Genomic DNA, 25,123 nt, shown 5'->3' on the forward strand with positions numbered 1-25,123 from the left:
CACACACACCCACTCACTTACTTCACTCTACACTCACGTCACCTACTCCACCCACTCACACACTCACGTACTCCACTCACATCACACACTCCTCACACTTTTCACACTCAAGAGGCAAGAACCCCTATTTATAGGAGCCAAAGTCGGCACATCCACCGACTTCCCACACCATCTACTTCCTATTATTTTATTGCAACTTGGCTCAACAATTGCGGCTGAGGAATTGTCTGGAGAGAGGGAGAGAAATCTGGAGGAGTAACGAGAGAGATCTAGAGCAATAGAGAGAGAGTAATCTGGAAAAATCCAGAGAGAGAGATCTGGAGAGTTCTAGGAGAGAGAGGTGGTGATCTTCTCAACACTCCCCCTCACCAACTACTCTCTCTTAATTTAGATATAGCAGCCGTATTGATATTGCTTTTGGACTCTTCAACTGTCTCCCTCCATTCAGCATATTGTAAAGCTTCCTCATATGTGGATGGCTCTATGGTTCCATCTTCTGTTGCTTCTCCTGCTGTGTCTTTCCACAGAGTTTTGTGATCCTTGAACTTTTGCAATACCAATTCATTCTGCCCATTAATCTCTTTTTCCTTCTTCTCACTTAATTCAGTCTTCGTATTCAGCATATCTCCTCTAAGAATTTTGAGATTGCAACTCATCCAATCAAGCCTCTCATTTGTGACTTTCATTTGATGCTTCAACCGATTCAATCCCATCCGAAGCACGTCAATGTAGACCTCTTGATCCTTTTCCTCATAAAATTTCTTCCCCTTGATCTTATTCCACCGATCCTTGCACCACGGGATGTAGGTTGTAGATGACCTCCTTTTCTCAAAGAAAACTTTATTTTTCTCCTTCATTTGTTCGTTGTCTCTTTTGATATGATTAATTCGGAACGTCGTAGTAGGCTTCTGCAGCTTCTTGAACTCACATCGGAACTTCTCCAGCTTCCTTTCTTTTGCCTTGAGCTCTCGATCCTTCTGTCTCAGCATCTCATCTCTTTTCTTCAACATATTCTCCATCTTTGCCTTCTCAACTTTCAGCTTCTTTATCATATCTTGCATCTCATGCAATTTCTTTTCATGACTACTTGTTGGCATTGTTAGTTGCTTCTTCAAGTTGTCCCTTAGCTTGCTCTTATTTGAGGTCGTGATAGTACCCGTCGAATCATCCAACTCAACTATACAAGCTGTTGCAAGCTCTTCTCGTTCCTTCATTGCAACAGGCACTTGAAAGTCCCATTCTTCTTCACTTTCAATCTCCTTCTTGCAAGAGGTGACGACATTTCCTTCTTCCTGCCTGTACCAACAAAATCTAGCAATATGTCCTACCTTGCCACAAACGTAGCACCGTTTGCTACGCCTTTTGTTGCTCTTATCTTCATCGTTGTTGTCGTCACGATCTTGACGAGCTCCCCCTAGCTGATAACCCTTCTTTTCTGGTTGCCTTCTCCAATCTCCATGATCTTTCCATGGTTTGCCATCTCTTGCACCTGCTCTATTTCTATTCTGGCACTTGAACCCTCTTTTATTACTAAAGAGGGCACTTTCATCCTCCTTAATTGAGACCTTAGGCATTTGTTTATCTAAGGCCTCTTGATTGGCCAATATATTCTCCAACTCTGTTAGAGTTGGCTCATTTGCCCATCCACGAGTGGCCGTAACAATACCATTATATTCCAGCCTTAACCCGTGAATTATGATTCTTCTCATTCTTGTCTCAGAGATGGCATTCTCGGGATCTAATTTTGAAATTTCTTTGCAAATAGATTTAACTTTAGAAAAGTATTGACTTACCGTCATACTTTGTTGCGAGATTGAGAGGAGCTTGTTCTCCAGGCATTGTAACTTGGCATCATTTGTCCTTGCAAACAGTGTCGCCAAGTTATCCCAGGCCTCCTTTGGGGTCTTCGCACTTTTTATGTGTTGCAATAATTCATCATCAACAGTCACGGCAAGAACGTAAAGAGCCTTACCTGACTTGACGTTCCACTTTCTTAAATCACTATCATTTGTGGGTGGTGTGGTGTTATTGCCGCCAACAATATCTCATAAATCTTGTCCAAGCAAATAGTACCGCATGCGGGTACTCCAATTATTATAATTAAAGTCATTGAGCTTCTCCATCCCGTTCACCGGACTCGAGAAATCCACCATGGTGACTTGAGTATAATGCCCCGCACTATACCAAGTAAGCCTGGTCCCGGACCAACCTACTTCACAATCCCAGATTGCGCACTGGTAGAACTCCAACGTCCTTCGCTTCTTCGCTCCTTGGCTCGACGATCCCTGATCGCCTTGCTCACTTACAATGGTCCCCGACCACTGTCTTCGCACGGCCTCCAACGACCTACTCTGATACCACTTGTTGAGAAATCAAGTGGATGTGCAAGTAAAATAATCACTTGATTTTATATAAGCAATATTACAAACTTTTTACACACCACTCTCATACACCTCTCACACCTCACACGAACACAATTCTTGCACACACCCACTCACTTACTTCACTCTACACTCACGTCACCTACTCCACCCACTCACACACTCACGTACTCCACTCACATCACACACTCCTCACACTTTTCACACTCAAGGGGCAAGAACCCCTATTTATAGGAGCCAAAGTCGGCACATCCACCGACTTCCCACACCATCTTCTTCCTATTATTTTATTGCAACTTGGCTCAACAATTGCGGCTGAGGAATTGTCTGGAGAGAGGGAGAGAAATCTGGAGGAGTAACGAGAGAGATCTAGGGCAATAGAGAGAGAGTAACCTGGAAAATCCAGAGAGAGAGATCTGGAGAGTTCTAGGAGAGAGAGGCGGTGATCTTCTCAACAGGACACTCTCAGACAACTAAGGGCGAAGACCTTATCGTTGACTTTGAGTCTTCATGTGTCTGTATTCCGACATTCATTGAATGGCCTCGACTGACTTTCCGACCCCCTCTATTGGTCATTCACGGCAACAACGGTCTTCTTCATGCTCCGTTTTCCTTTGGACTTAGTAGCTAACATGAAAAAAAAACTAGTTTGTCCTTATACATTGATGAATGATGCTAGAAACAGTAGTGTTAGTTCATAAAACTGGTTTATTAAGTGCATTAGGCATTTAAACGAGTGAGCCAAATTTAAACGATAACAGAAGTTTGCCATACGGACAAGTACACCAACTTTGTAAATCAATTTTGTTTCTCACATTGCTCTAAATTTATTATTTGAGCAAGCACTTATCTAGATGTAGAGGAATGCGTCATTGAAAGTTATTCCTATCAAGATATAGATAAATCAATTTGCTTAGATTTTTGCATGAAAATGCAGTTACCCCAGAGAGATTGTTAATCGAGAGACATACATAAGATTTTGAATATTCTTCAAGTCAAATGGGATTGTACATGAAAGATCGTTGCCATCCTCATACAACTTTTCTAAGTTCACGAGATTCTCAATTGCTCTTGGGATCTCGCCGGTCATATTATTCACGACCTCCTCTTCAGAAAATGGTTTGGGCAAGAAAAAACCAGAATAGGAGAAAACGAGAAATAAGATAAATGTACCCACGGAAGAGGCTTTCTCAGAAAAGAGAGGTAATTATGCAGTTTCATGATTTCCGCACAAGGGATTCGCCATCTTTTTACAGGTGATGTACCAATGATTCTCTAGTGCAAGTAGAAAATAAAGGGAAATTTTTAGAATCTATAGTGAAGTGCACAGCCAATAAGTCAGAACCTTGAGTTGTACGCAAAAAATTTTCAAAGATAGAAACTCGGAACTTCAGATGTCTAAGCTTACACCGTCTGAAATTGCTACAGTTCTTTTTGAATTCTGCAAAATGCATAGCTAATGACCTCTCCGCTTTCTAAGATGAAGATTCCCAAAAATTAAAATGGAAGGAAAAACTATGGCCAATGATCATATGGATATAATGGCCGTCTTCCTATTCTTTTCTAAGGCAGAGTGAGGAGTACTATCCGATTAGTCGACTTTTTTCTATTTTGTCCGTGCAGTGGACTAAAATGTCTTGAAATTCCTATTAATGAGAGGAAATTTGTTCATTTAATCCATTTGACGAACTTGATTATCATGATTTGGTCTTCATCATAAATTTGATAATGACTATTACCTTTACTTCCAAGTTATTTGTGTTGGCGATGCATGTTTCACTTAAAACTAGATTTCTGCCAATGAAAGTCATTCCCGCTTGGTGAGATGATGCAATTACATAATTTGCTCTCCCAAGTGGAGGATTTAGGTAATGTAGGACTTAAGTTTGCATCGTACATGAAAGTATCCAGAAAAACTCACGTAGTAGTCTTTTTCCCTAGACATACATCGCGCGGGATGTGCCAGCATAATGTCTACTCGTATTAATAGATAATTGAACTATTTAACTAGCATAAAAGATAGAAAAGGATAAATGTATCGTTCAGATAACTTTTAGAGACATATACTGGCTTGCCTGTAAGCCTTTTCTTTTCAATAATCCGGATATACAGTACAGCTGTATGGATGACGGCATCATTCCTAATACTTCGTTCTCCTCTCTCATGCCAACTTTCGTCTTAAAGGAATAATGAAACACACCTATGTTCTTCACGGTCTAAACTATTCATAGTCTACATCAGAACATTCACCAACCTCACAGCACGTTAGAGAAGCAGTTGTCCCACATTTGCATCAGAGATGAAGACCTTCTGCCACGTCTCCCTACCTCCCGGAGGACGAAGACATTGTCATTGAATTCGAGTTAACTAAAGGTTCCCATATGCCATAGTGGTTCCAAGCCACTTTGGTTCATCGGATGGCTCCACTATTTTTCCAAGCCACTTTGGTTCTGCATGATGATTTTATTACTTTCATGGCTCCATCTTCGCATTACCAGATAATTGAGTTTATCCAGATATGAAAAAAGAAAAAAATGCGTAATGTCAGGTGCTTGTCAATGCATAACTGGTTCAGTTTGGCATGATTTGCAGGATGTACTAAAAAAACTTACTGCTTTAGTATAACTCCTATCCTCCTAAGCCAGCTGCGTAAAGTCTGTCCCTAATCGAACATAGTTGAGCTGTCACATCTGTGATGCTCATTCGATCTCTTGGGACTCCAACTGAGCAGGCAATCCCAATTTTGTAGATCATCAGCAGACAATTTTGGATTGTACTCTTTCTGCTTTGGCCTGCATTGCTCTCTACTTCTTGAACTAGAATGGGATCAGTAATCGCTAGGACTCGTTTAGGTAAAGCTTCCTCGACAAAATTATGAAGGTTGAAATTTTCTTTGAATATCTCAGCTGTCGGACTAATTCCTGTGAACATTTCTAGCATGAGGATGCCATAACTATAGACATCCCCTTCAATGGAAACCCCACTTCCCATTCCATATTCTGCACTTAACAAGAACCACAAATGGTTGAATTATGAGAAAATAGCATGTGCACAATCTCATTTTGAAGTCAATCTCATTTTGAAGTCCAAAGTTCTGTAAAAAGATGCATCAGCAATTTTGTGATAAATAAATTCTTCATTTGAGGGAGCTAAGGACACAATGGGACATACCTGGAGCAGCATAACCAATTGTTCCTCTCAAACCAGCTGAGCTTATATTTGTGTTCGTGTAAGAAGTGGGTTCAAGGATGAATTTTGCCAATCCAAAGTCACCAACATGTCCAACCATCTCTACGTCTAAAAGGACATTGCTTGGCTTTAGATCACAATGAACTATGGTGTTGTGGCATTGGTTATGAAGATATTCCAATGCAAAAGCAATGTCGATGGTAATCTTTATCCTTTGAATGAGATTCAAAATTTTTAAGGGCCCATCCACATCAGCTGGTATTGGACATGGGTGCAACCACTCTTTGAGGCTACCATTCACCATGAACTCATAGACAAAAGCCTTAAAGTCATATCCGTTATAATCAATACCTGAGCATACTGTTAGTATCTTCAAAAGATTTCGGTGTTTGATACACTTTAGGGCCTCACACTCAGATTTGAAGCTCTTGAAAGCGCCATGGCGCATTAAATTAAGCACCTTCACGGCAACATTAGTCCCACTCTCCTGGAGTATTCCCTGGTAAACGGATCCAAAACTACCAACACCGATCAAATTAGTTGAAGAAAAACCATTAGTTGCTTTGAGAAGAGTTCCATAAGATAAGTTTGGCCAGCTCTCAGCTATGGAACTTGAAGTTGGTTCTTGTGCTTTCTTCTTCTTCAGCCAACATACATACACAAAAATGAGAACAAGAAGCACCCCAAGAAGCCCAAAAATAATAGAGAGCAAGAATTTCAATTTATGAACTACTCCTTTGCCCTTGGAGTGTCCGGAGACGCATTTAGGTCGCCGAAATTCTGGGATTCCTCCACATATCTTGTTGTTTCCAGCAATAAAAGTGGCACTCGCATTCTTGAAGACTCCTTCGGTTGGTAACATGCCTTCAAAATTGTTATAGGATAAATTTAGAAATTTCAAGAAATCGAATGCCGCTAAGAACTTCGGAATCTCACTTGAGAGATTGTTATTCGAAAGATCCAATTCCTCAATACTTCTTAATGAGCTAATTGATTGAGGAATGGATCCTTGGAAGTGATTATCCTTCATTACTAATACTACCAATGCATTACAATCGCCTAGAGTGCTTGGAATTTCACCACTAAACATATTGCCTGAGATGTTCAAAGTATCTAAATGGCCAATTTGCCCCACTTCCACCGGAAGGGCCCCGCTCAAATGGTTGTTAGACAAATCTAAATAAATGAGACTTTTAATCGCCGGGAATATGGAACCACTGAGATTGTTGTGAGAAAGATCGAGCTCCATTAGACTACAATTATCTAGATGTGAAGGTATGTGTCCGTGAAATTGATTCCCGGGAAGAAGTAATTTAATCAATCGCTTCATCTTCTGCAAAGATGATGGAATTACCCCAGATAGATTGTTATAGGAGAGACTCAAAATTGCTAGATTTTGAAGATTACCCAAATCAATCAGGATAGCACCTGAAAAACTGTTGTATTCCATTGCCAAGATCTCCAAGTTCACAAGATTGCCGATTTCTCTAGGAATCTCCCCAATGATAAGATTTCCTCCGAAATATAATTCTTTGATAGCAATGGAGAAATTACCAATGCATCTCGGCAATAGCCCACCGAATCTATTACCAGCAACACTTGAGACAAGTAAGCTAGTGATATTGGTTAATGAGCAAAGGAATTTCAAGTCACCAGATCCCCCACTTCCGAGGCGATTAAATTGAATGTTCAACATTTGAAGTTTACTCAAACTTTCAAAAGATGGTACTTTCCCGAAGAGTTTGTTGCTTGAAAGTTGAATATCCTTAGCTTTGTAGCATTATTAGGTATCCACGGGGGGATTGAGCCAACAAATTGGTTTGAGGCAATGCTGAAAAATTGTAAGTTGGGGAGACCAAAGCCTATTATAGTGGGAAGACTTCCATGTAATTGGTTATAACCTACATCAAATACTTCCAACGAAGATAAATTGAAGAGGGAAGGTGGAACCGTACCAGACAACCTGTTCTGTACCAAAGCAAGTGTCGATAGTTTGGTCAATTGGCCTAGAGCCCGAGGAAGACTCCCGCCTAAGTAATTCCGGCAAAGATGAACCTGCTCCAATGATGATAAGTTGCCAATTGAAGAAGGGATACTTCCTCTTAGATTATTTGCTATTCCATGAAGAAAGCGAAGCTTCGCCAAAGAACCTATTTCTAGAGGCACTTCTCCACTCAATTGGTTTCTAGACAATCTGACAAGGAGGAGGTCGAGGCAACCTAATATGTTCTTGGGGATTTCACCCGAGAGAGAATTAGCAGCTAGCGACAAGTTGCGTAACCGGTGCAACTACCCGATTTGCGGAGGAATTTCATGGTAAAAGCTATTATTATAGAGCAACAATACCCTTAAGAAGCTAAGGTTCCCAATATGAGGGGAGATAGACCCTGAGAGTTTCTGGGAATATAGGGCCAACACGGTGACTTTGTTGGGGTGCCGACGACTGCATGTGACGCCATACCATTGGCAAAGGTTGACGGTATTATTCCAGGAGCTAAGCACCCCGAAGGGATCCTCAGTTATCCCAGCCTTGAATGCAAGCAATGCGGATTTGTCGGTTTCATTTGATGATGAGGAGACTCGTACAAGGCACGATGCAATAGCAATCGCAAAAATGAAGCTATGAAATTGTAAGTTTGCAGAACTAAAGCCCAAGATCTGCATAACTCAAAGCAGAAGTGTGCTGAAGTTATGTAGTGGGAGATTAAGAAGGGATGAGAGATGGGATGTGTAATTTAGCTGTGGGTTAGCCACCACGTTGAGAAGAGATTTATAGTGGGGGAGGATCTAGGAGAGAGCCTCCTCTTTTGGTCTCACACAAGCCATTTAATGAAGAAAAATGTGACATTCCTCCTAACCGTCTCTCTAGGGCAGAATTAATGAAGACAGACATCGGCTGAAATCGACTTTCCACAACAAGCAAATGAGAATTAATAGGAAAAGAGCGTGCCATGATTTGAATAAAATAGACAGATTAGTAGCAGATTGACTTGAGTAATCAGTGGCGGATTGACTTGAGTCATCTCCTTCTATGTTTCCTTTTGCAAGTAATTTCTGAGAATTTTTACCAAGCACTTAGATTTTGGAAATTGTTCTCCACGTAGGCACCGGATGTTAATGACGGATACCTACAACTGCCCGTTCGAATTGGTCGTCATAAATTCTTCCGAGGACCAAAAATAATATTGACGCATCTCTACCAATATTAAGGAATTAAGGGTAATATTCATCCACGAACTAGCTTTTGTAATTCAAAAGAAAGGAGAAAACTAGGTATTTTCTCTCGCTCTACCTTCTTCCACCAACCAATAAACTCTGGCTTGAAGAAGACGAAAATAAAAGTGAATATATGAGTAAGGCCCGGCTGAGGAGACCATTTGCGTTTTACATAATCAAGATTCTCTAAGCTTACATCGCTCTAAGTAGTGAGTAGATGTCAAAACGCGCCCTAAACAATGGAAACTACATGATCACGAGAATAAGGAACAAGTCGACAAGAAGGGTACAGTTTTCTAAAGCTTGTTCACCATAACTCCCGTTCATAAAAAAAAAGGAGAGTTTAGCTAGATTCGCCGACATTAACTAATACACGGACCTCAATAAGAGGCCCTCAACAGCCAGCCTTCCTAACCAACTCGTACAATTTATACCATCAACATGAAGCCCCCTGAAGTCCTTTCCGGGAACATTTCTCTTCATCAATCCTGCGGATCCCGATTCAAAACAATGGATGACTCCAATTCATCACTGCACCTACCTACAATCGCCTGCCACGCATGGGCGAATGACCATCCCGATCACTGGTAATATCATCATCCAGTCCGTTCCCCTCCACGCACAGACCGTTGTTGTTCACACTCACTTCAGAGCTGGCATTGCTGCTTGTCGCAAGTGGAGAGTCTGACACGCTAACTGTCCTACTTCTTGTAGGCCCAGATCTGACGCTATACATGGATGAAGCAGGTATATTTGTCATCAATGGTCGCAAATTCCCGGGAATGCTCCGCCTTATGTCCTGGATTGAGTTTAAGTACAATCACATCACAAAATAACATCAATTTAGTTTAAACATTGCCCTGAGTAGTCAAACATTAGATAGGAAAGAGAGAAATGATCTTGAAGCCTGAAAAGAGTAACCATGTCAAGCAGTATAAGCAATAAACTAGTTAACAGTGTTATGCAAAAGAAAAAAAAGGAACATACCATGTGCCTTATAGCCATATCCAAGGATTTCTTGGATAGTGTTCGGCCAAAGCCGGAGCTATCTGGTGAAGAAGCCGACCTCCCAGACATGTTACTGCGAGGAGAATGTTTATCATCTTGCTTGGGTGGTGCTAGTCTCCGCATGTTCATTACCCTTTCCACCATTTTCGTTCCAATTAATACAGGGCTCACATTGTCATTTATTTTAGGATGCCCACGACTCACTGCAGGAACAGAGCCTCCACTTGTATGAAGGACACCATTGGCAGGGCGCCCTCTTGATGGTGAGCATGATTGTCTTCGTGGTCTTGTAGTTGGACCAGGCTCAATAGATGACGATCGAGAACTGGGTGCCCCAGGCCTACCCCTAGTAGCTGAAAGCGGCCTTTCAGGGAGAGTTGTTCGCAAGTTTGGAGGAGCATCAAGAGAGAAACCCGGCATCTCTGAAGGTTTCCATGGTCTCGATTTCGTTGTAGGGGAAGTTCCACGTGAAGGCACTGGATTTCTTGACGTTGTTGAAGCAGATTTTGCAATGGTAGAGGACATGGCTTTTGCAGGAGGTGCAGATACAGTGGAACCAGTTGATGTTGTGGATGGTCGGCGAGTTGGTGTTGCTGCCCTTGATGCCGGTTTTGGTGGGTTAACAGTGGGACGGGCGGTTGGTGTTGAAGATCTTGCTGTTGACCTTGATGGAGTCGATGATCTGGCAGGAGCTGATTGCTTTGCAGCTGAAACTGCAGGCTTGGTCGAAGTACCTGCAGGCCTAGTAGCAGCAACAGAGGACTTGGCAGGCACTGTTGATTTACTTGAAGACAAGGTTGGGCGAGAGGTTGGCGTTGAAGGTCTTGAGGCTCTAGAGGACATTGTAAGCGTAGGCCGACTAGTTGGTGTTGCTGGTCTCGATCCCGGACCCCCTGAAGATGAGGGCCGGCGAATTCCTGCCCCCGAAGCAGTTGACCCAGGAGAGGAAGCTTGTTGTCTAGATGTCACATTGGTTCTTGCAGGTGGCTCCACCATGGAATTCGCCAACTAAAGAAATGGCCAAATGACCAAATAAGCAATCCAAGCACAATTTTTAACCCTCAAGAAGGAAAATAATTAAGAATAGAATTTCTTCTAATTAACAATTAGCAGACAATCTAAGAAACATATCTTGTGGTAAGGAAAGGTGAAAATCTAAGAGCATGGATGTACCCCACACACAATGGGAATCTACAACCAACTAAGAACATCCCTAAGCTAATACCTTTAGCAGTTCCATCTATGCAATATGCTGTAAAAGAAAATAGAGAATACAATTGCACTATGCTTACAAGCAAAAATATCAAAGAATTATTCACAATACAAAAACTCGATATGCAAACATAACAAATATGTATAACTAAGTCCAAAAGGCATCACCATCAATCATTAGACGCAAAAGGCAAAATGCTTCAGGGCCACTGGTTGTTAAGAGAGACAGTATTGGGACTTCATAATATGCAGGCAGATTTGCATTGAATGAAATTAACACAAGCCAGTCATTCTTACAGTTCCAAATTTTCTTTTGGTATTAAGCACCAAGCAAGTGCAGCCTAATATGACAGAAATTTACCATGCAAGTGAGTACTATCTCAGATGCAACAACAAGAAATGCTCTTACTCGTGATTTAAGCACCGTGGGGCGAGCTTTTGGAGTACCAAGCTGACTCATAACAGTCTTTTGTGATTCCATCTCCAGAGAAGGGAAAAGAGGTGTACCAGGTGGTGTCAGAAGCCTAGAAATGATACAGAGAAAACCAATAAAAATCTAAGATGCCAAACCTAATGCCTCAGCATTTTCATGAAACATTACATTCTCAATAAAATTAGAACCACATTAAAGTAATCAGAGTAATGAATGATTATTCTAATAAACAAGCAGATTGTATCTTTTTCACTGGCTAATGAACATCAAAGATCTTGCCCTCTTGTTAACTTTCAACTGTAAATTGTAATTTTTACTTTACCTATTAGATGTTTTAAAACGTGTGTCGTCAAAAGCCAGCAAAATTTTTCTTTCCGGACTCCAAATAAGAAAAAAAATGTAGGCATGTCATGACATACAAGTTTCGCATCATTTAATCTTTCACAAGAAAAGCGAAGGACAAAGCAATTCCACCAGCCAATTGAAAGCCATCCTAAATAGCTCCAAGATGCTTTCTTATTGGCCACATATTGGAGTATAAAAATCCCGAAATTCAGGTGTTTTGAACGAAATCAATACATAGATTTGTGGAAAAGATTACAATAACTATGCAAAATGGCCATTCTTATACTATGATACACTTGTGTTAAAAATGGGATAACATTGAGGAAACACCATTTGATTTAAGGAAAAAGAAATCAAACTATGAGATCTACTTTCCAACTACCTACTAAAACTGAAAACGTCTCAAACAGTTTCAAAGCATGCTCAAGAACAATTCACTAAAATGTGCAGTATTCAGTATGAAGTGAGCAAGGTTCTAATATGCAAATCATGAAAGCATGTGAGATAAGAGCGAGAAGTCTAAATAATTAATTGTCCCGGATTTGATCTTTTTCCCCCAATTCCAGAGTCTAAAGTTGGAAGTTGCTTCATTCAACACCTATCAAATATCTTTTAAAACCAAACCTTTTCTTTAATCTGTAATCACTGAAAAGGTCACCGTAGAGCTCCAAGAATCCCCAACACTGCCATAACATATTTCCTCTAACTTAAGAAAAGGATCCCCATTCAACAATTGCTTTGAAAACTTCTTACCTTTTTCATATTAACGAGTCATTTTCTGGGAAAGTCACGAGGAGGTACTCATGTACACCAATGCAAACTCAACAGTTCTCCACTCACTACAGCATCATATTCAGTCACTCCGCCAAAGTGACTATGAGAAGCTTATAGCATCTTTTGCTTTATCTATTACCAAACTAAATGTGGACTGAGAAGATGGACATGCATTGAGAATTTTTAGTGCAGTTGAAATCAATCAAATAGGTTAAAAAAAGTGTCAATCATTCTACAGAAAGAGGATTCAACGGAGCTAAAAAGGGCCCCAACAGAATGTCAAAATTTATCAACAGTAGCATATATCTTCTGTCGTGTTGAGAAGCAAATAAAAATGGAAGCGAAGAGTATCACCAGCTTACCAATCATAATCATTTTTATCACTGTCAGAGTTAAGAAAGTCATCAGTGGCAGTTTTACGTGGAGCCGCTGAAGGGGCAATGTTGAATATGGGAGAAGTACCAGGCTTCGATCCTGCAAGTTCAATCCTTAATTGAGAAATCGAGATACCCAACTTAACTAAACAACAGATGAGCCAAAAGGGCCCTGCCCATAGACCACTAACAGCAGAGCAATGAACCAGTAGTAAGCTTTCCTCTTCGCTAGACTTGAGTGCACAACTCACATAATCGCATCTGTACAAATAACTAAACATCTAACCAAGAAAAGATACCAACACATAGCTTTACACTGCATTAACGACACTGAGTCCGGTAACTCCATCTCAGCCCTTTGGAAGAAAATCTTACCTAACGGAGCATCGAATTCTTCGGCATTGTTGAGGAGGAGATCGTTGCGCTCCTTCTCGCGCTTCCGCATCTCGAGGAACAATGCGAGATCCTCCTCCTTCTCCCTCATCATCTGCTGCTGCCGGTGCCCCAGCATATGGGACTCCTGAGCCCTAAAGCTACGATTCATCACCAAATCCAGCCTCCACAACAAAACCAAACCAAAAAAAAAAAAAAAAATCCCGACTCGCAGCCAATCGAACAAACCTCAGAAAAAGAAAAAGAAAAAAAAAAAAAAAACCTAAGCTTGACTTCCCAGTCCTATCGATAGATAAGAATCTAATTTAGCTTCGCCCCCACGCCTCCAACCATTATCAATAATTTCTCCACCAAACACGTGACTCCGACGTCTCCAGAAAGTCGACAGGCCACGACAACAACGACGACAGCACCACCAACTGTAGATCTGCGACCAAGCTCGGATGCCGCCGATACTCCAGCGGCGAACCGGCGGACCGGCGGACCACGGCGCGGCACTTCGCGAGCGCTTTTCCTCTCTCCGGCTCAAATCGAGAACGTCCCCTCCCGAGCTCGGAGCGAGCCCTGACGAGCTGGAGGAAGACCCTAGCGAGCGGACCGCGAGCAAGGCGGAGAGGTTCGAGCTCAGTTCGGTCGACGCGCCACTCCCGCCGAGCGGAGCTCCAACCTAGAGAGAGAATGGCGGAGGATAGAATCTAGAGAGAGAGAGAGAGAGAGAGAAAGGAGCACGGATCAGAAAAATATGGAGATCGCAACGGGGGGAGAAGAGGGGAGAAATGGAGGAGAAGTGGCGGTCAACGTAATTAGGCGATCGTCGGAGGGCTAAAGTTGGAAACGGGTTTCCGGGTTCCTTCTGCGACGCGACAATCACATCGCGCCTCGAGTTCACCCCAGTCGCGTCGGGTCCCACGGAAGAAACGATCCGCGCCGTCGATCGGGGAGATCGACCCCGGGCGTCGGTGATTTGGAGGGAATCGGACGGTTGAGATCGGATCTTTTGTGTGGCGGCGGGCGCAGGGAATCGCGACCCCCGCCCTGCCCCGACTCCTCACTTGAAGCTAACGCCGTCGTCTGGTCTCCGTGGCTGCCTTTTGGCGGGGGCGCAATTACGAGGATGCCCCTCTCGTGTCCTCTGGCCCCTTTTTCCTTTTTGAATTTTCAAATTTTGAGGGGGCCGTCTCGGGCTCCGGTGAGACGTCCAGGACCAGAAAGGGGCTTCAAACTTCAATGCGGTGAATCGAAAATCGAATAATTTTGAAATGGGATATTATAATTTATAAGGAAAAACAAAAATATATTCCCCTGCCATTTGACAATAAAACCCAGATATACTAGGTCAGGACAGAGAAAGAAAATATACATTTGTAATCAAAGGAATCTAGCAAGACTCTCGACCTTGGATACGGATTGTCTATTATTGATTTATAGATAAAGTTGACGTTGGAGCGACTAGATCCAAATTAATGAAAAGTCATATGTGTGATCGTACAAATTATTCGTGAGCTACTCGATTAAGTGCACAATAAATGTAAGTTCAAACCCATAAATAATTAATGATTTTCTCTGTGGTAATAGTTTTTTTTTTATATGGAAAGATTAGTATAAATGTATGTGTCATTAAGTAATTTTCATTCAATCCCAAGAACTGCTAGCAAATACAGGTCCAAAGCACTTTAGAGTATCATTCATATGTTTTGTTCATAACCTACTGCAGAGTGCAGAGAGCCAATAACAAAGACAAGCGCAACAACCCACATGGACGCGTAGTTCATTGGATCGAGTCAGGGTGGTTGGAAAATCCTCATTGGTGTTATGAGAGAAAAAGATTCCCCCTTTCATGGTCCTGCTTTCCTAGTCAAACGTCTCAATTCAATACAGGGACATTACTGGCAAGAACTCCAGTTGACTTTCTGCAGACAGTAACACTCGAGGCTCCAGAACTAGTTAAAGGATGTGGATGCTGCATCCTGCAGCAACACATCAATCATGTGCATGGCTTTTTGCTTCTTGTTGCAGCATGGTGACCCAGCAACAGTTAAGGAAGGCCTATCAGACATGAATGCGACCTGGCCTTTTCATCGAAACCACGGTGGAGTAATTGGAAAGGCAGATAGGGGCGAACAGTTAGTCTTCCTTAGCTGTCTTAACTTTGATTAAGATCCACTTTCTTGAATGTTCTTAGATCAGAGAAAGCCTGAATCTTTAGATGCGTTACATGATTGTATTGACAGCATTTAACCCTGAGATCAGTGTGCACCGATAAGACGTGACCTGCAAAATAGAAATAGCATAGACCAAATTTTGCCGGTACTTGCTTTGCTGGTTCATCGCATGATCTATAACTAGAAACCGCAAGTTAAAATCTACCAATAAAATGACTGAGTTCTTGCAGTACAGAAGTCCTAATGGCACCATCGAATAGGGGAAGAGGACAGGTATAAGAGCTTAACCATAATGCAAAGTCAAAAATTTATATATATCAACAGATGGTTTGTGGCTTTCGAACACATCTTACAACTCGGATTCCCCATGAAAGCATGACTAGACTACATACAATCTCGCACAAGAATACTACTAACACACTGATAGTGAACTCGAATTCCCCATGGAAGCATGACTAGACTACATACAATCTCGCACAAGAATACTAACACGCAGATAGTGACGCTTTACATAAAAGTCACGGCGCCCTCATTATTCCTCAGTCGATGGATCGAGAAACTCAAAGCGCATGAGCAGCTTTACAAATTTGTACTTCTCTCCTTTAAGATCATGGAGCGATACCATTCTCATGCCGCTCCTTAGTTCTGAGACGGGCAGGCATGTTTGACCTCCAAAGTCATCCTTCTCGGACATGTCGTACTCGTGAACTTCAATTCTGAGTAAAGCAAGTTCCGGGACAGTAAGCGGGAACACGAAATACTCATTCCAAACAGGGATCCAGTTATCTTCAAGCGTCTTTGTCTTCTTCATTACTCTATCAGCACGAACTCCAGCAATTCCAACCTGCAAATAGGATTTTTGTTTCTTAACCACACTATCTATACACGGATCAATTGGTAAATTACAGAAATGCAGGTTGGAGCATGCACCATTTGTCCCGGTTGAGTTTTTGTAGCACTTTACCAACAAAAGAGTAATGAAGACCCTCTTAACTTACCCTAGCATAAAAATCTGGAGGGGAATATAAATCGAAATGGGTGGAATCGAACTCATGATGCCAGCCCTCACCCATATATACAGTCACCTAGAGAAGAAAAGAAAAATTGAACGTACGGTCAGCCATCAATAGAATCACACTGAGAGAATGAGCCTGAACAGATTGGTTGCAAGTGATAGTAGAGGCCAAACATAAAAAGGATCCGACCTTCAATTTTGTTTTCACGGGTAAAGGAGATTTTGGATCAAAGAGGTCATTCAGTGGACCAGACTTCAGCAAAAAATCTGGTTTTTTAATATAGCCACATCCACCGTTGGCTCTGAACATCCCTTGCATCAACCAAAGTGATCTTCCATATCCCTGCATCAAGTTTACAGAGCATCAAATTGGCCTATCTAAATCTTCTTAGATATAAGTTGCAAATTATAAACGATGTAAATAAGCCTTGTATAACCAGCTTGCTTAGTATCTATCTTGCTTCCACAATGACGGCATGTCCAAATACTTCTCCTTCTCCAAACTATGTGCAAAGCACAACTTACTAACTCTCGAATAATTGTCATACGAGAATTTATGAGCATTTCCTCATCAAACATTTGGGCAGGAGGAACCCTGATCGGGGAACACAGTACTTTGTCCAAATCTAAATGATCTCACTTATAAGTAAACAGAAAACATCTGAAGATTGACAGACAAAAATACTACCTGCATATTAAATGCAACCATCTGAGCTCCATGTGACCACCCAATAAGTGGGTTGTAATTTGAAGAAGTGATACGTGTGCCCTTTGGATAAATTCTCAGTATATTCCGTTGGGTGAACCTGTAGTGGGCCATTAATCAGGCACATGAAGCGATGCTTGATTCATGAAATTGATGGAGAAACATCTCGCAGTAAGTTGATATCTTATGACAACCGATGCTTTGGTTTCAACAAACAGCATCTTGTTACAGCGTTGCACGAAAGTTTGGAGGGAAAAAGGATAAATGGCAAAACAAGATTAATGGCAGCAAAACCTATCATGACGTATGCCAATAGGGACATTTCTGACAAAGACCAAGGGTCGTCAATTTTTTTGAGTACTTGCCCAATCCAGTACATAACAATACCAAATTGTCTGAGTGATAATTAAGTTTTCAAATATTGATCAATCGTTTTGCGCATTTATCACTTGGCACGGTGTGCTTCCACTTTCGTAGTTCATGACATTAACATGTTTAAAGCTGAGCACTTGTAAGCATATTATGTCAAGTGTGAAAAGTTCTGCATGATCGGTAACTAGCCATTCTACATTCTAACACCATGCAAGATTTATTCGTCAATCTTGTGCAGCAAATAACAGGCCCAACACAAAATCCACGGTAGAGAGTACAAAATAATACCTGACAATTTCTTTTGCATGTGTGACAACAGCTTTCTCAAGCTGTTGCTCACTTAAGCTCAGACGTCTAACTTTGTCGGGATCGACCTTCAAACCTTCATCTAATCCCCCTTTAGGCTTTCCAGCATGAATAGCGATCAGCCGCTTGTACTCTGGAGCTGCTTTTTGCTGTGGCTTATTTCCACCTACACCATCATCTTCGTCATCATCAACCTCATCCTCTTCTTCATCATCATCATCCTATACAGAAAAAGTGACACAGCAACAATCAATATAAAGATCCAAGAAAATGAAAATTAAACCATCTTTCATAAACAAGAGTTCCAACCTTGTCGTCATTTAAAATATCTTCTCTCAGGTCTGGGACTTCTTTTCCCCAAGCCTCTTCATCTCCTGCCTTCCCTCTCTGTGAATCAACTTCCTTCTCTGTTGGTTTTTTTGCCTGAAGGTACTCCTTTGGCGGTTTAGTGGATATAATAACCCTTTTCTTCAGTGACTCGGGGGAGGGGAATTCCTTTAAGCACTCTGGACCGGGTGAAAACAGCACATCTCCAAATGTTTGAGTGACCATCTAGACATTAATAAGATAACTAAATAAGCAGGACACAGAAGAATTAAAATTTCATAAGATTGCAAAACCTCACCTCAGCAACTTTAGCTTGAAGATCAGCAGTAAGGTGATCTTCCAAAGTGATTACAACAGGGTAGTCAGATGCAACAAAGGCATGCTCTTTAATAGATTTTAAACATTTGATAAGTTCCACTGGAGTAGTCAAGGTCCTGCACAAATAGCAGACATGATGAGCTGGACTCGGAAGTCGTTGGTTCATGTCCGCATATATACGTGTTATCAATTAATTTGCATCCTTCTAACAAGTTAAATATGAGAACAGGAGAAAAAATGCACAACGTTAGACACTATACTCATCGTTCCTCTTACATTGCACTCGAGAAACAATATCATCGTAGCCAAACTCAACTAGCACTTTGCACCATACCTTCCATGAAGAACATGCACATCATCCTTGTTGGAATTTGGCCAAATATCCAATTCGATTACTCTAACCCCTTTCTTCAGGGCATCAACAATAGGTTTATCACTGCAGTCGCTGCTAAGTTGATTGCCGGTTAGGTAGGAATTGTGGCCAGTATATATGTAATAATGAGAGAGAGGAGCATTCATATCATGATGCACCTGAACAAGAGAGATTGAAAAAAAAAAAAGGTTATAAGAATCAATTATAAAGTGATAGTTTAATCTACAAACACAATGTTCATCCTTCCTATAAGAGTTTCCCTCTTTTTCATGTAGTCAAAGGCTTAAAGAATAGCAACACCAGGCTCTGCAATTCTGACACAACACTTGAAGAAAAGAACTTCTGTTCCCATTGCAGGAATTCCTAGCGTTTTATTGGTTCTCGTATTGCGGCTTTGATGCAGTTCTTAGGATATGGTTTCCGTGCATGTAAGAGGGAATAGGCCTAGGAACAATTAAAGGCAAAGCTTAATACAGGAACACGAGAAAATATATACACGAACAGCTGGACCATATCAAATCACAAGGATATCAATTATTCTAAGCGTCCCTATATTGTCAAGATTACACTAGTAGTGCAGTCCAATGACTCAAATAATCTAACAAATGTCAAGTAAAGAAATTAGTAATCTTTCCTATAGAATGCCATTGTCCATCCGCTGATCAGAACTGACACCAAACAAGAAAAAAGTACTCGGATATTAAATGAATTGAATGATGGACTCAGTACAAAAGGCAAAAAGTTAGATCTTTCTTCTGTGTCTTGTGAGGAAATATTCAGCCAATTCTACTTTAGACAAACTTCTACATCAAGTCGCTTCTGCCACAGCTGCTAATGTCAAGACCACGTTTTCTAGAAGAAACGACGAAATGAATTTACGAAAAAGAATCGATAACATCACTCTGTCTAACTAGGAGATACTCGATGATGCAACGAGATAGAACCTAGGCATCGGAACGAAATTCTATTTACTATGTTCCAGGATGTCGTCTCGCGCCTCTCCATCCACTCCCCATATCTCAGCTGGTGCAGAATCGCAAAGCTCATCCCGATCGTCAAGACTTAATGGAAAAGATATAATCGAAATTCAATTAAACACGCAGCATTGAAGAGATCGCGGCCGTACCCCAAGATTCGGCGACAGGGGAGGATTGATCTCGCCAAACAAGTAGGAAAAGAAGTCCTCGAGGGTGAGGCCCTTCCGGTGGAAAATGTGGAAACGCCCCTGGTCCCGGAGCCTATCGACGATGCCCTGCGCGTCCTCCCTGCTGGCCCCGCCCTCCTTCTGGACCTCGATCAAGAACCGCTGCAGCTGGTCCACGGACATGACCCCGTTCTCGGAGTACCGCTGGAAGAGGTCCTTGACATCCCCGGGCACAGGAGGCGCCGTGACCTTGAAACTCCGGCGGCAGCAGAAGCACACTCTGTACGTCTGTCTCGACATGGGTTCGCCCACGCACGACACCACGAACGAACCAAGAAACACGACCGAACAACGCGCGAACTCTCGAAAAGGCGAAAGCAAGGACCTTCAAGAACCAGGGAGAGATGGGCGGGGGCACGGGTTAGGATGTGATTTTAGAACGGGGTGAGGCGCGTTTGTCGGACGGGACGGGACGGGATATGGTGGGGGGGACGAGTCAAGAATCGAGAGAAGGAAGCAAGAAAGTTAGGAAGAGAGAGAGAGAGAGAGGTTGCATTGCAATTTACAGTTGAGGAGGGAGACGGATTACTTTCCCGTTCGAGAAAGATGCAAAGGCAAAGGTTAATAAAGGATTGGGGGTGGGCCCCGCCTTTCCAACCTATGGGGTCCCACTCCACTCCCTCTTCGCCCAATCCGAACGAAGTGGAAGCTACCAGTCCAGGGGGGCGAATCGATGCGGGACGTGTGTCCGCTTCGCGAGGTTGTCGGCCGAACAAAAATTAAAAGAAGATAATACGAGAAAAGGCGCGTATCATTCTTCTTCCGCTGGATAATGCGCGTTGGCTTTCGCGTCCCTACCACGTGACGTCCATTTTTCCCCCTTTTCTAGGTTTGGTCTCAGCGGGATATGGAGACGTGGCACCTTCTTTTGGTAAGGATAGACATACCTAAAGTTCTACGACTTGTCACAAATATATAATTAAATTCTAAAAAATTTTAAAAGTATAATTAAATTATGAATTCTGTCAAGTTGACGTAATTAAATAATTTCATAAATGAGAAATACTAATAAATTTTTGAACGTGATTGCCTCAACTTAATAGATTTTAGGATTTAATTATACCAACTTAACAAGTTTTCTAATTTAATAGATTTTTGTAATGAGTTTTAGGGCTTTTAGTACACTTTTCCCTCTTCTCTATGTTTCTCCCCCAATTCAATTGAGCAACATGGCATGCAAATAAAATCAATCAATGCTAGATATTTATTGAATCCCAAGTTTTGCCATTTACAAAGCGAATGAGTACTCCTTTGGTAAGAGACAGGCGATGGAGGTAAGTAATGTAACACATTATCGACCTTAGCTTAAGCATTAGATTACGATTAAGCTTTAGATTGCAGCATTGTCATGCTGACTTTTCTTTGTTAACAAGGATTCTTAGTTATGATAGGTGTGATTTTATATGGTAAGAAAGAAGTTTCAGCTTTAATTTGTGGAGGGCGTGGAGGATCTCAAGTCATTCCATCGGAATTGCGATCATATTCATGAAGGCAATGTCTTGCCAAAAAAGCACAGAGAACTCCCCAGTCAAATGCATTTTGAAGAAATCCATAGCAAATCAATTTGTCTAAATGCCTTATGAGCAGGAAAGCAAATGAACGCCAAACCAATTCTCAATCTGACTGAATTTGGAAAACGATCAGTCCAAGACCGCAGAGACAAGGGGAGCTACAATGAGTACGGCGATCAAGATGGTTTTTATAAGCCCCGATATTTGCCTCCGCAGAAATTTGCAACAGATGATCAACTAAATCTAAATTCTGGTAGACCAAAAGGAAAGTGCAAAGATGTCGTCCGCACTCATTATTGCTTTGAACAAGCTCAGTGCACGCCTGGCACTGTTGTCGGGCTTGTGGTAGCATGCTTGATTTGTGAGTGACATTCATGGCTACAACACACGGTATCCGACACTCTTCTACAAGAAAAAACTGCAGAAACTCCAAAACAAGCCCCGGTCTTGCACTTCAATGAAGTAAGGCGGTCCCATATAGATACTAAACTTTAGACCAAGAAAAAAATTAAGTAGAATGCTTACTTGGTCCAGAAAAATCACATAAATGACTACTCTTTGCTGGAATTAATTTGAACAACAAAAGTACAGCTAACTTGACAAGAGCTTAAAAACTGAAGCTGTTGCGTTGCAGAACTTTATATCAAGAGGAAAGGAACCAACCTCCTTGGGTCATAAAATCTCAATTGCTTTGACAGATGACTTGCTGCCAGGCTAGGACGTGATGCTCTCCAATAAGGCAATGCTCCTCCATAATCAAATTCAAGTCAAGGTCGGAGCTTTTTTTAAAGTCGAAATGTGGCGCGAATTGAATGAGATATCACACCATTTATTCCTCTGATCTCCTCTTCCTGCCTAGGACAGATGCAGGCTGAAACCTCCGGCCACCTATACGCCATTTCTTAAAGGCAGCCACAGATGATTGAGCTGCCTCATACACTACACAGGAAACTACAGTATCAGCATCTCGCGTCATAAAGGATAAGAAAAGAAAGCAGACATGATTGTCCAATTAGTCTAGCAGACATGATTGTCCAATTAGTCTCTTACAATTGACTTCTTCTTTAGTAAGTCGGGAAAGAATCTTTGGAGCTGCCACATTCGATGCAGTGTGTGCCTTAGTCAGTACATCTTTATATCTGCTTCTAAATGCGGAGAAGAGCAGAAATCCAAGGGTCCTATCAGCAACACTGTTCATGAAAAGGAACAAGGAGAAATCGTAAGTTTACATAAAAGAAGGTCTCAAATTTAGAAGGAACTGGAATTATTAACAATTGTAACAGATGTATATATTTGAACAAGTTAAACCAGAGATACGCCACCTCTTCAGCAAATGGGAGAACTATAACATTAACTAGCAAATCTTTGAGTTGTGACTTGAAACCACTCAATCATATAATAGTGCTTCGTTAGATGAAGCCCATCTCATCTGAAGTATCACTAGAAGATCTTAAACTTTCACCAGCATGCACTATCATCAGGTTTCTTGCTGTGTTGAGTGAACCAACTGCAGTACTCTTTACCGTAAAAATGAGGAAGGAAAAGAGAGGCCGTAAAATAACAACTTGCCTCTCTAATATAATATTCCTAACAATTCTCCACTGAGAAATGGATTTTTCTTGAAAATATACCGGAAAAGAAGCTAAGGGAGCAGAAACTGATGGATATAAAGGACATGAAACACCCAGTCGAAATGACTACGCCTCTTTGAAAAATAATACAAAGTCTTAGTCTTTTGGGTAATCACCAAAACAATACAGGGAGCATGTCCACTGAGCTACGGGGAAGATTTAGTTCGCTCCATGCAATTCACCCATGTAAAAGCTCACTAATTCCCTACTTCTCCCGAGTTGAAGTAATTAAATATGTTCAAAACCTTTTCTTCTGACCAAAACTCATGTGCAGGACCCTGACAGTGCCAGGTACAAATTAGAAATAGGATGGAAGTATTCAGTGAACGCAACAGAAGAAACACCAAGATTCTGGGCTGTGGAGGGTAAAGGTGTTGCAAAAAATACTCACATCGGGGCCAGCTTGCAGCCAAATTCATAAAAATATGGACTTCGAGATCTCAAATCCACACATGCAGGATCAGCCTGGATTTCCAGTCTAGTTCTGACATCATCCCAAATACAATATAAAACGATTAGAGTGTCACAATAGACTCAACAAGAAGTCCATAAACAAGGACTCCACAACTCTAATGTGTATGATGATGTTGCGGTCATATGAGGAAAGGGTAGACATGCTACTTCTCCATGGAGATCACTCATACCCCATATGTAGTTTGAATCATCTTCCAAGGCAATGCATATAAGAAACAGTGATCAGCATCTTACTTTTCATCAAAACACGGCGGAACAAGTACTGACACTGCATTTCTCTGGCACAACTCATTAGCAAGCCAGAAGGGCAGCTCTACTTTTGATCCTTGGTCAACCTGGCGAGAGAAAAGAAGGGAAAGAGAAACAATAAGCTAATATACTCCGAACAGCCACCTAGATAAAGCTCCAGAATACTCGAAAACCTACGCAATTTTTCTCTGCACTAGGATCAATCCCAACTCCATTTGCCGGCTTTTGGAATACAACTGAAACCGGCTGTCATCGAGGACATCAGAAACCCGTAATTAGAGTCTTTGAGAGGACGCTAAAACTGACCAAAGAACCAACAGAGAGAAGAGAACAAATAAAGCCAGTGTAGACCTCTTCTTCGGCAATGATATCATCGACGTCATAATAACTTCCCATCCTTCAGATCAGCTGGTCAAGACAGTGAGACCAGCAAATTAATCTACACAGAGCCCGCTTCCATACAATCCCGGCTAGGAAGACTGCCACAACAAATGTGACCATCAGCAACAGCACAAGCAACCATTAAACTTTATCGACAGCCGTTAATTTGCGAGTGCCTCGACCAGTAAGCAACCGCGAGTCGCCGAAAGTTCCACACTCCTCCTCCCCCTCCCCTCCCCCTCAACCCAACCCATTGAAAAAAAAAAAAAAAAAAAGCAAAATTAGCAGTCTTCACTGAAAGTTCCACGCTCCTCCTCCCCCAACCCCCCAAGCCACTAAAAAGAAGAGCAAAAATTGGCAGCTCATCCCGAATTGCACCGATGGACGACGAAAGATCGGATTTTTAATAAGCAGGAGACCACGAAAGTTCGAAACGGGCATCCGACGCGAGACCAGAACGACACCCATTTCGACGTTTAGGCCGAATCGGGCATTGGGGTTGGGATTACAACAACACGAACCGACTAAAAAGCCCCCATTCAAAGCGACCGAGACCAAATCGCGGGCAGAAGACGAGGGTCTAGAGAGAGAAAAGGGAAAGCACCTGTCGCCCCAGCTTCTCTCTCTACCTCCGGAGCGGACCCGCGTTCGGCGAGAATTCGAGTGAGGGAGGGAAGCAGGGGGAGGCAAGGAAAAAATGGGAGGGAAACTCGAAAAATTCGCGCCGCGCCAGACTCGGGAAGTCTCCGCGGGCCGATCGAGCGAAACT

The 25,123-nt window shown here is 42.0% G+C and overlaps 4 protein-coding genes across 5 annotated transcripts; all 4 read right to left on the bottom strand.

Moving 5' to 3' along the window:
- Nucleotides 1–4,353: 4,353 nt before the first annotated feature.
- LOC104455903 (probable LRR receptor-like serine/threonine-protein kinase At3g47570) lies at nt 4,354–8,356 on the bottom strand. Of its 2 annotated transcripts, XM_039316337.1 has the most exons (3): nt 5,553–8,356; nt 4,994–5,380; nt 4,356–4,865 (listed from the first exon to the last, which is right to left on the bottom strand). In XM_039316337.1, exons 1-2 carry the CDS (start codon nt 7,264–7,266, stop codon nt 5,010–5,012), a joined length of 2,085 nt encoding a protein of 694 aa, XP_039172271.1. In that variant the 5' UTR covers nt 7,267–8,356; the 3' UTR covers nt 4,356–4,865; nt 4,994–5,009. The 2 variants fall into 2 exon arrangements, with proteins under 2 accessions (XP_010068909.3, XP_039172271.1); XM_010070607.3 differs by having other exon boundaries at nt 4,354–5,380.
- A 562-nt stretch (nt 8,357–8,918) lies between these two features.
- On the bottom strand, nt 8,919–14,066 carry LOC104454388 (zonadhesin). Its single transcript, XM_010069216.3, has 5 exons — nt 13,308–14,066; nt 12,921–13,032; nt 11,416–11,530; nt 9,774–10,802; nt 8,919–9,585 (listed from the first exon to the last, which is right to left on the bottom strand). The coding sequence occupies exons 1-5, from the start codon at nt 13,474–13,476 to the stop codon at nt 9,328–9,330; spliced, it is 1,683 nt and encodes a 560-aa protein (XP_010067518.2). The 5' UTR covers nt 13,477–14,066; the 3' UTR covers nt 8,919–9,327.
- Nucleotides 14,067–15,770: 1,704 nt separating this feature from the next.
- On the bottom strand, nt 15,771–20,642 carry LOC104454389 (phosphoinositide phospholipase C 2). Its single transcript, XM_010069217.3, has 9 exons — nt 20,031–20,642; nt 18,866–19,062; nt 18,512–18,647; nt 18,196–18,438; nt 17,869–18,107; nt 17,191–17,308; nt 16,693–16,845; nt 16,486–16,572; nt 15,771–16,331 (listed from the first exon to the last, which is right to left on the bottom strand). The coding sequence occupies exons 1-9, from the start codon at nt 20,346–20,348 to the stop codon at nt 16,020–16,022; spliced, it is 1,803 nt and encodes a 600-aa protein (XP_010067519.2). The 5' UTR covers nt 20,349–20,642; the 3' UTR covers nt 15,771–16,019.
- A 1,247-nt stretch (nt 20,643–21,889) lies between these two features.
- Nucleotides 21,890–25,044, bottom strand: LOC104454390 (probable DNA replication complex GINS protein PSF3). Its single transcript, XM_010069218.2, has 7 exons — nt 24,959–25,044; nt 24,325–24,452; nt 24,151–24,219; nt 23,959–24,059; nt 23,642–23,734; nt 22,670–22,809; nt 21,890–22,558 (listed from the first exon to the last, which is right to left on the bottom strand). The coding sequence occupies exons 2-7, from the start codon at nt 24,367–24,369 to the stop codon at nt 22,449–22,451; spliced, it is 558 nt and encodes a 185-aa protein (XP_010067520.1). The 5' UTR covers nt 24,370–24,452; nt 24,959–25,044; the 3' UTR covers nt 21,890–22,448.
- Between the last annotated feature and the right edge of the window lie 79 nt (nt 25,045–25,123).

Source organism: Eucalyptus grandis, chromosome 7, assembly GCF_016545825.1.
Source record: "Eucalyptus grandis isolate ANBG69807.140 chromosome 7, ASM1654582v1, whole genome shotgun sequence".
Taxonomy (NCBI): Eukaryota; Viridiplantae; Streptophyta; class Magnoliopsida; order Myrtales; family Myrtaceae; genus Eucalyptus; species Eucalyptus grandis.

What these genes read in the sequence shown, in the direction of transcription:
- LOC104455903 (XM_010070607.3), bottom strand. Translation starts at nt 7,266, where the DNA reads ATGTTGAACATTCAATTTAATCGCCTCGGAAGTGGGGGATCTGGTGAC. An exon ending in AATTGGTTATGCTGCTCCAG is followed by an intron (nt 5,381 to 5,552) that starts GTATGTCCCATT and finishes TGTTAAGTGCAG; the next exon opens with AATATGGAATGGGAAGTGGG.
- LOC104454388 (XM_010069216.3), bottom strand. Translation starts at nt 13,476, where the DNA reads ATGAATCGTAGCTTTAGGGCTCAGGAGTCCCATATGCTGGGGCACCGG. An exon ending in AGAATTCGATGCTCCGTTAG is followed by an intron (nt 13,033 to 13,307) that starts GTAAGATTTTCT and finishes TTGAACTTGCAG; the next exon opens with GATCGAAGCCTGGTACTTCT. An exon ending in CCACGGTGCTTAAATCACGA is followed by an intron (nt 10,803 to 11,415) that starts GTAAGAGCATTT and finishes CCATTTCTTTAG; the next exon opens with TTGGCGAATTCCATGGTGGA.
- LOC104454389 (XM_010069217.3), bottom strand. Translation starts at nt 20,348, where the DNA reads ATGTCGAGACAGACGTACAGAGTGTGCTTCTGCTGCCGCCGGAGTTTC. An exon ending in GTGCATGTTCTTCATGGAAG is followed by an intron (nt 18,648 to 18,865) that starts GTATGGTGCAAA and finishes CTATTTGTGCAG; the next exon opens with GACCTTGACTACTCCAGTGG. An exon ending in TGGTTGCATTTAATATGCAG is followed by an intron (nt 16,846 to 17,190) that starts GTAGTATTTTTG and finishes AACTTGATGCAG; the next exon opens with GGATATGGAAGATCACTTTG.
- LOC104454390 (XM_010069218.2), bottom strand. Translation starts at nt 24,369, where the DNA reads ATGGGAAGTTATTATGACGTCGATGATATCATTGCCGAAGAAGAG. An exon ending in CTAGTGCAGAGAAAAATTGC is followed by an intron (nt 24,060 to 24,150) that starts GTAGGTTTTCGA and finishes TTCTCTCGCCAG; the next exon opens with GTTGACCAAGGATCAAAAGT. An exon ending in CCGCCGTGTTTTGATGAAAA is followed by an intron (nt 23,735 to 23,958) that starts GTAAGATGCTGA and finishes GGATGATGTCAG; the next exon opens with AACTAGACTGGAAATCCAGG.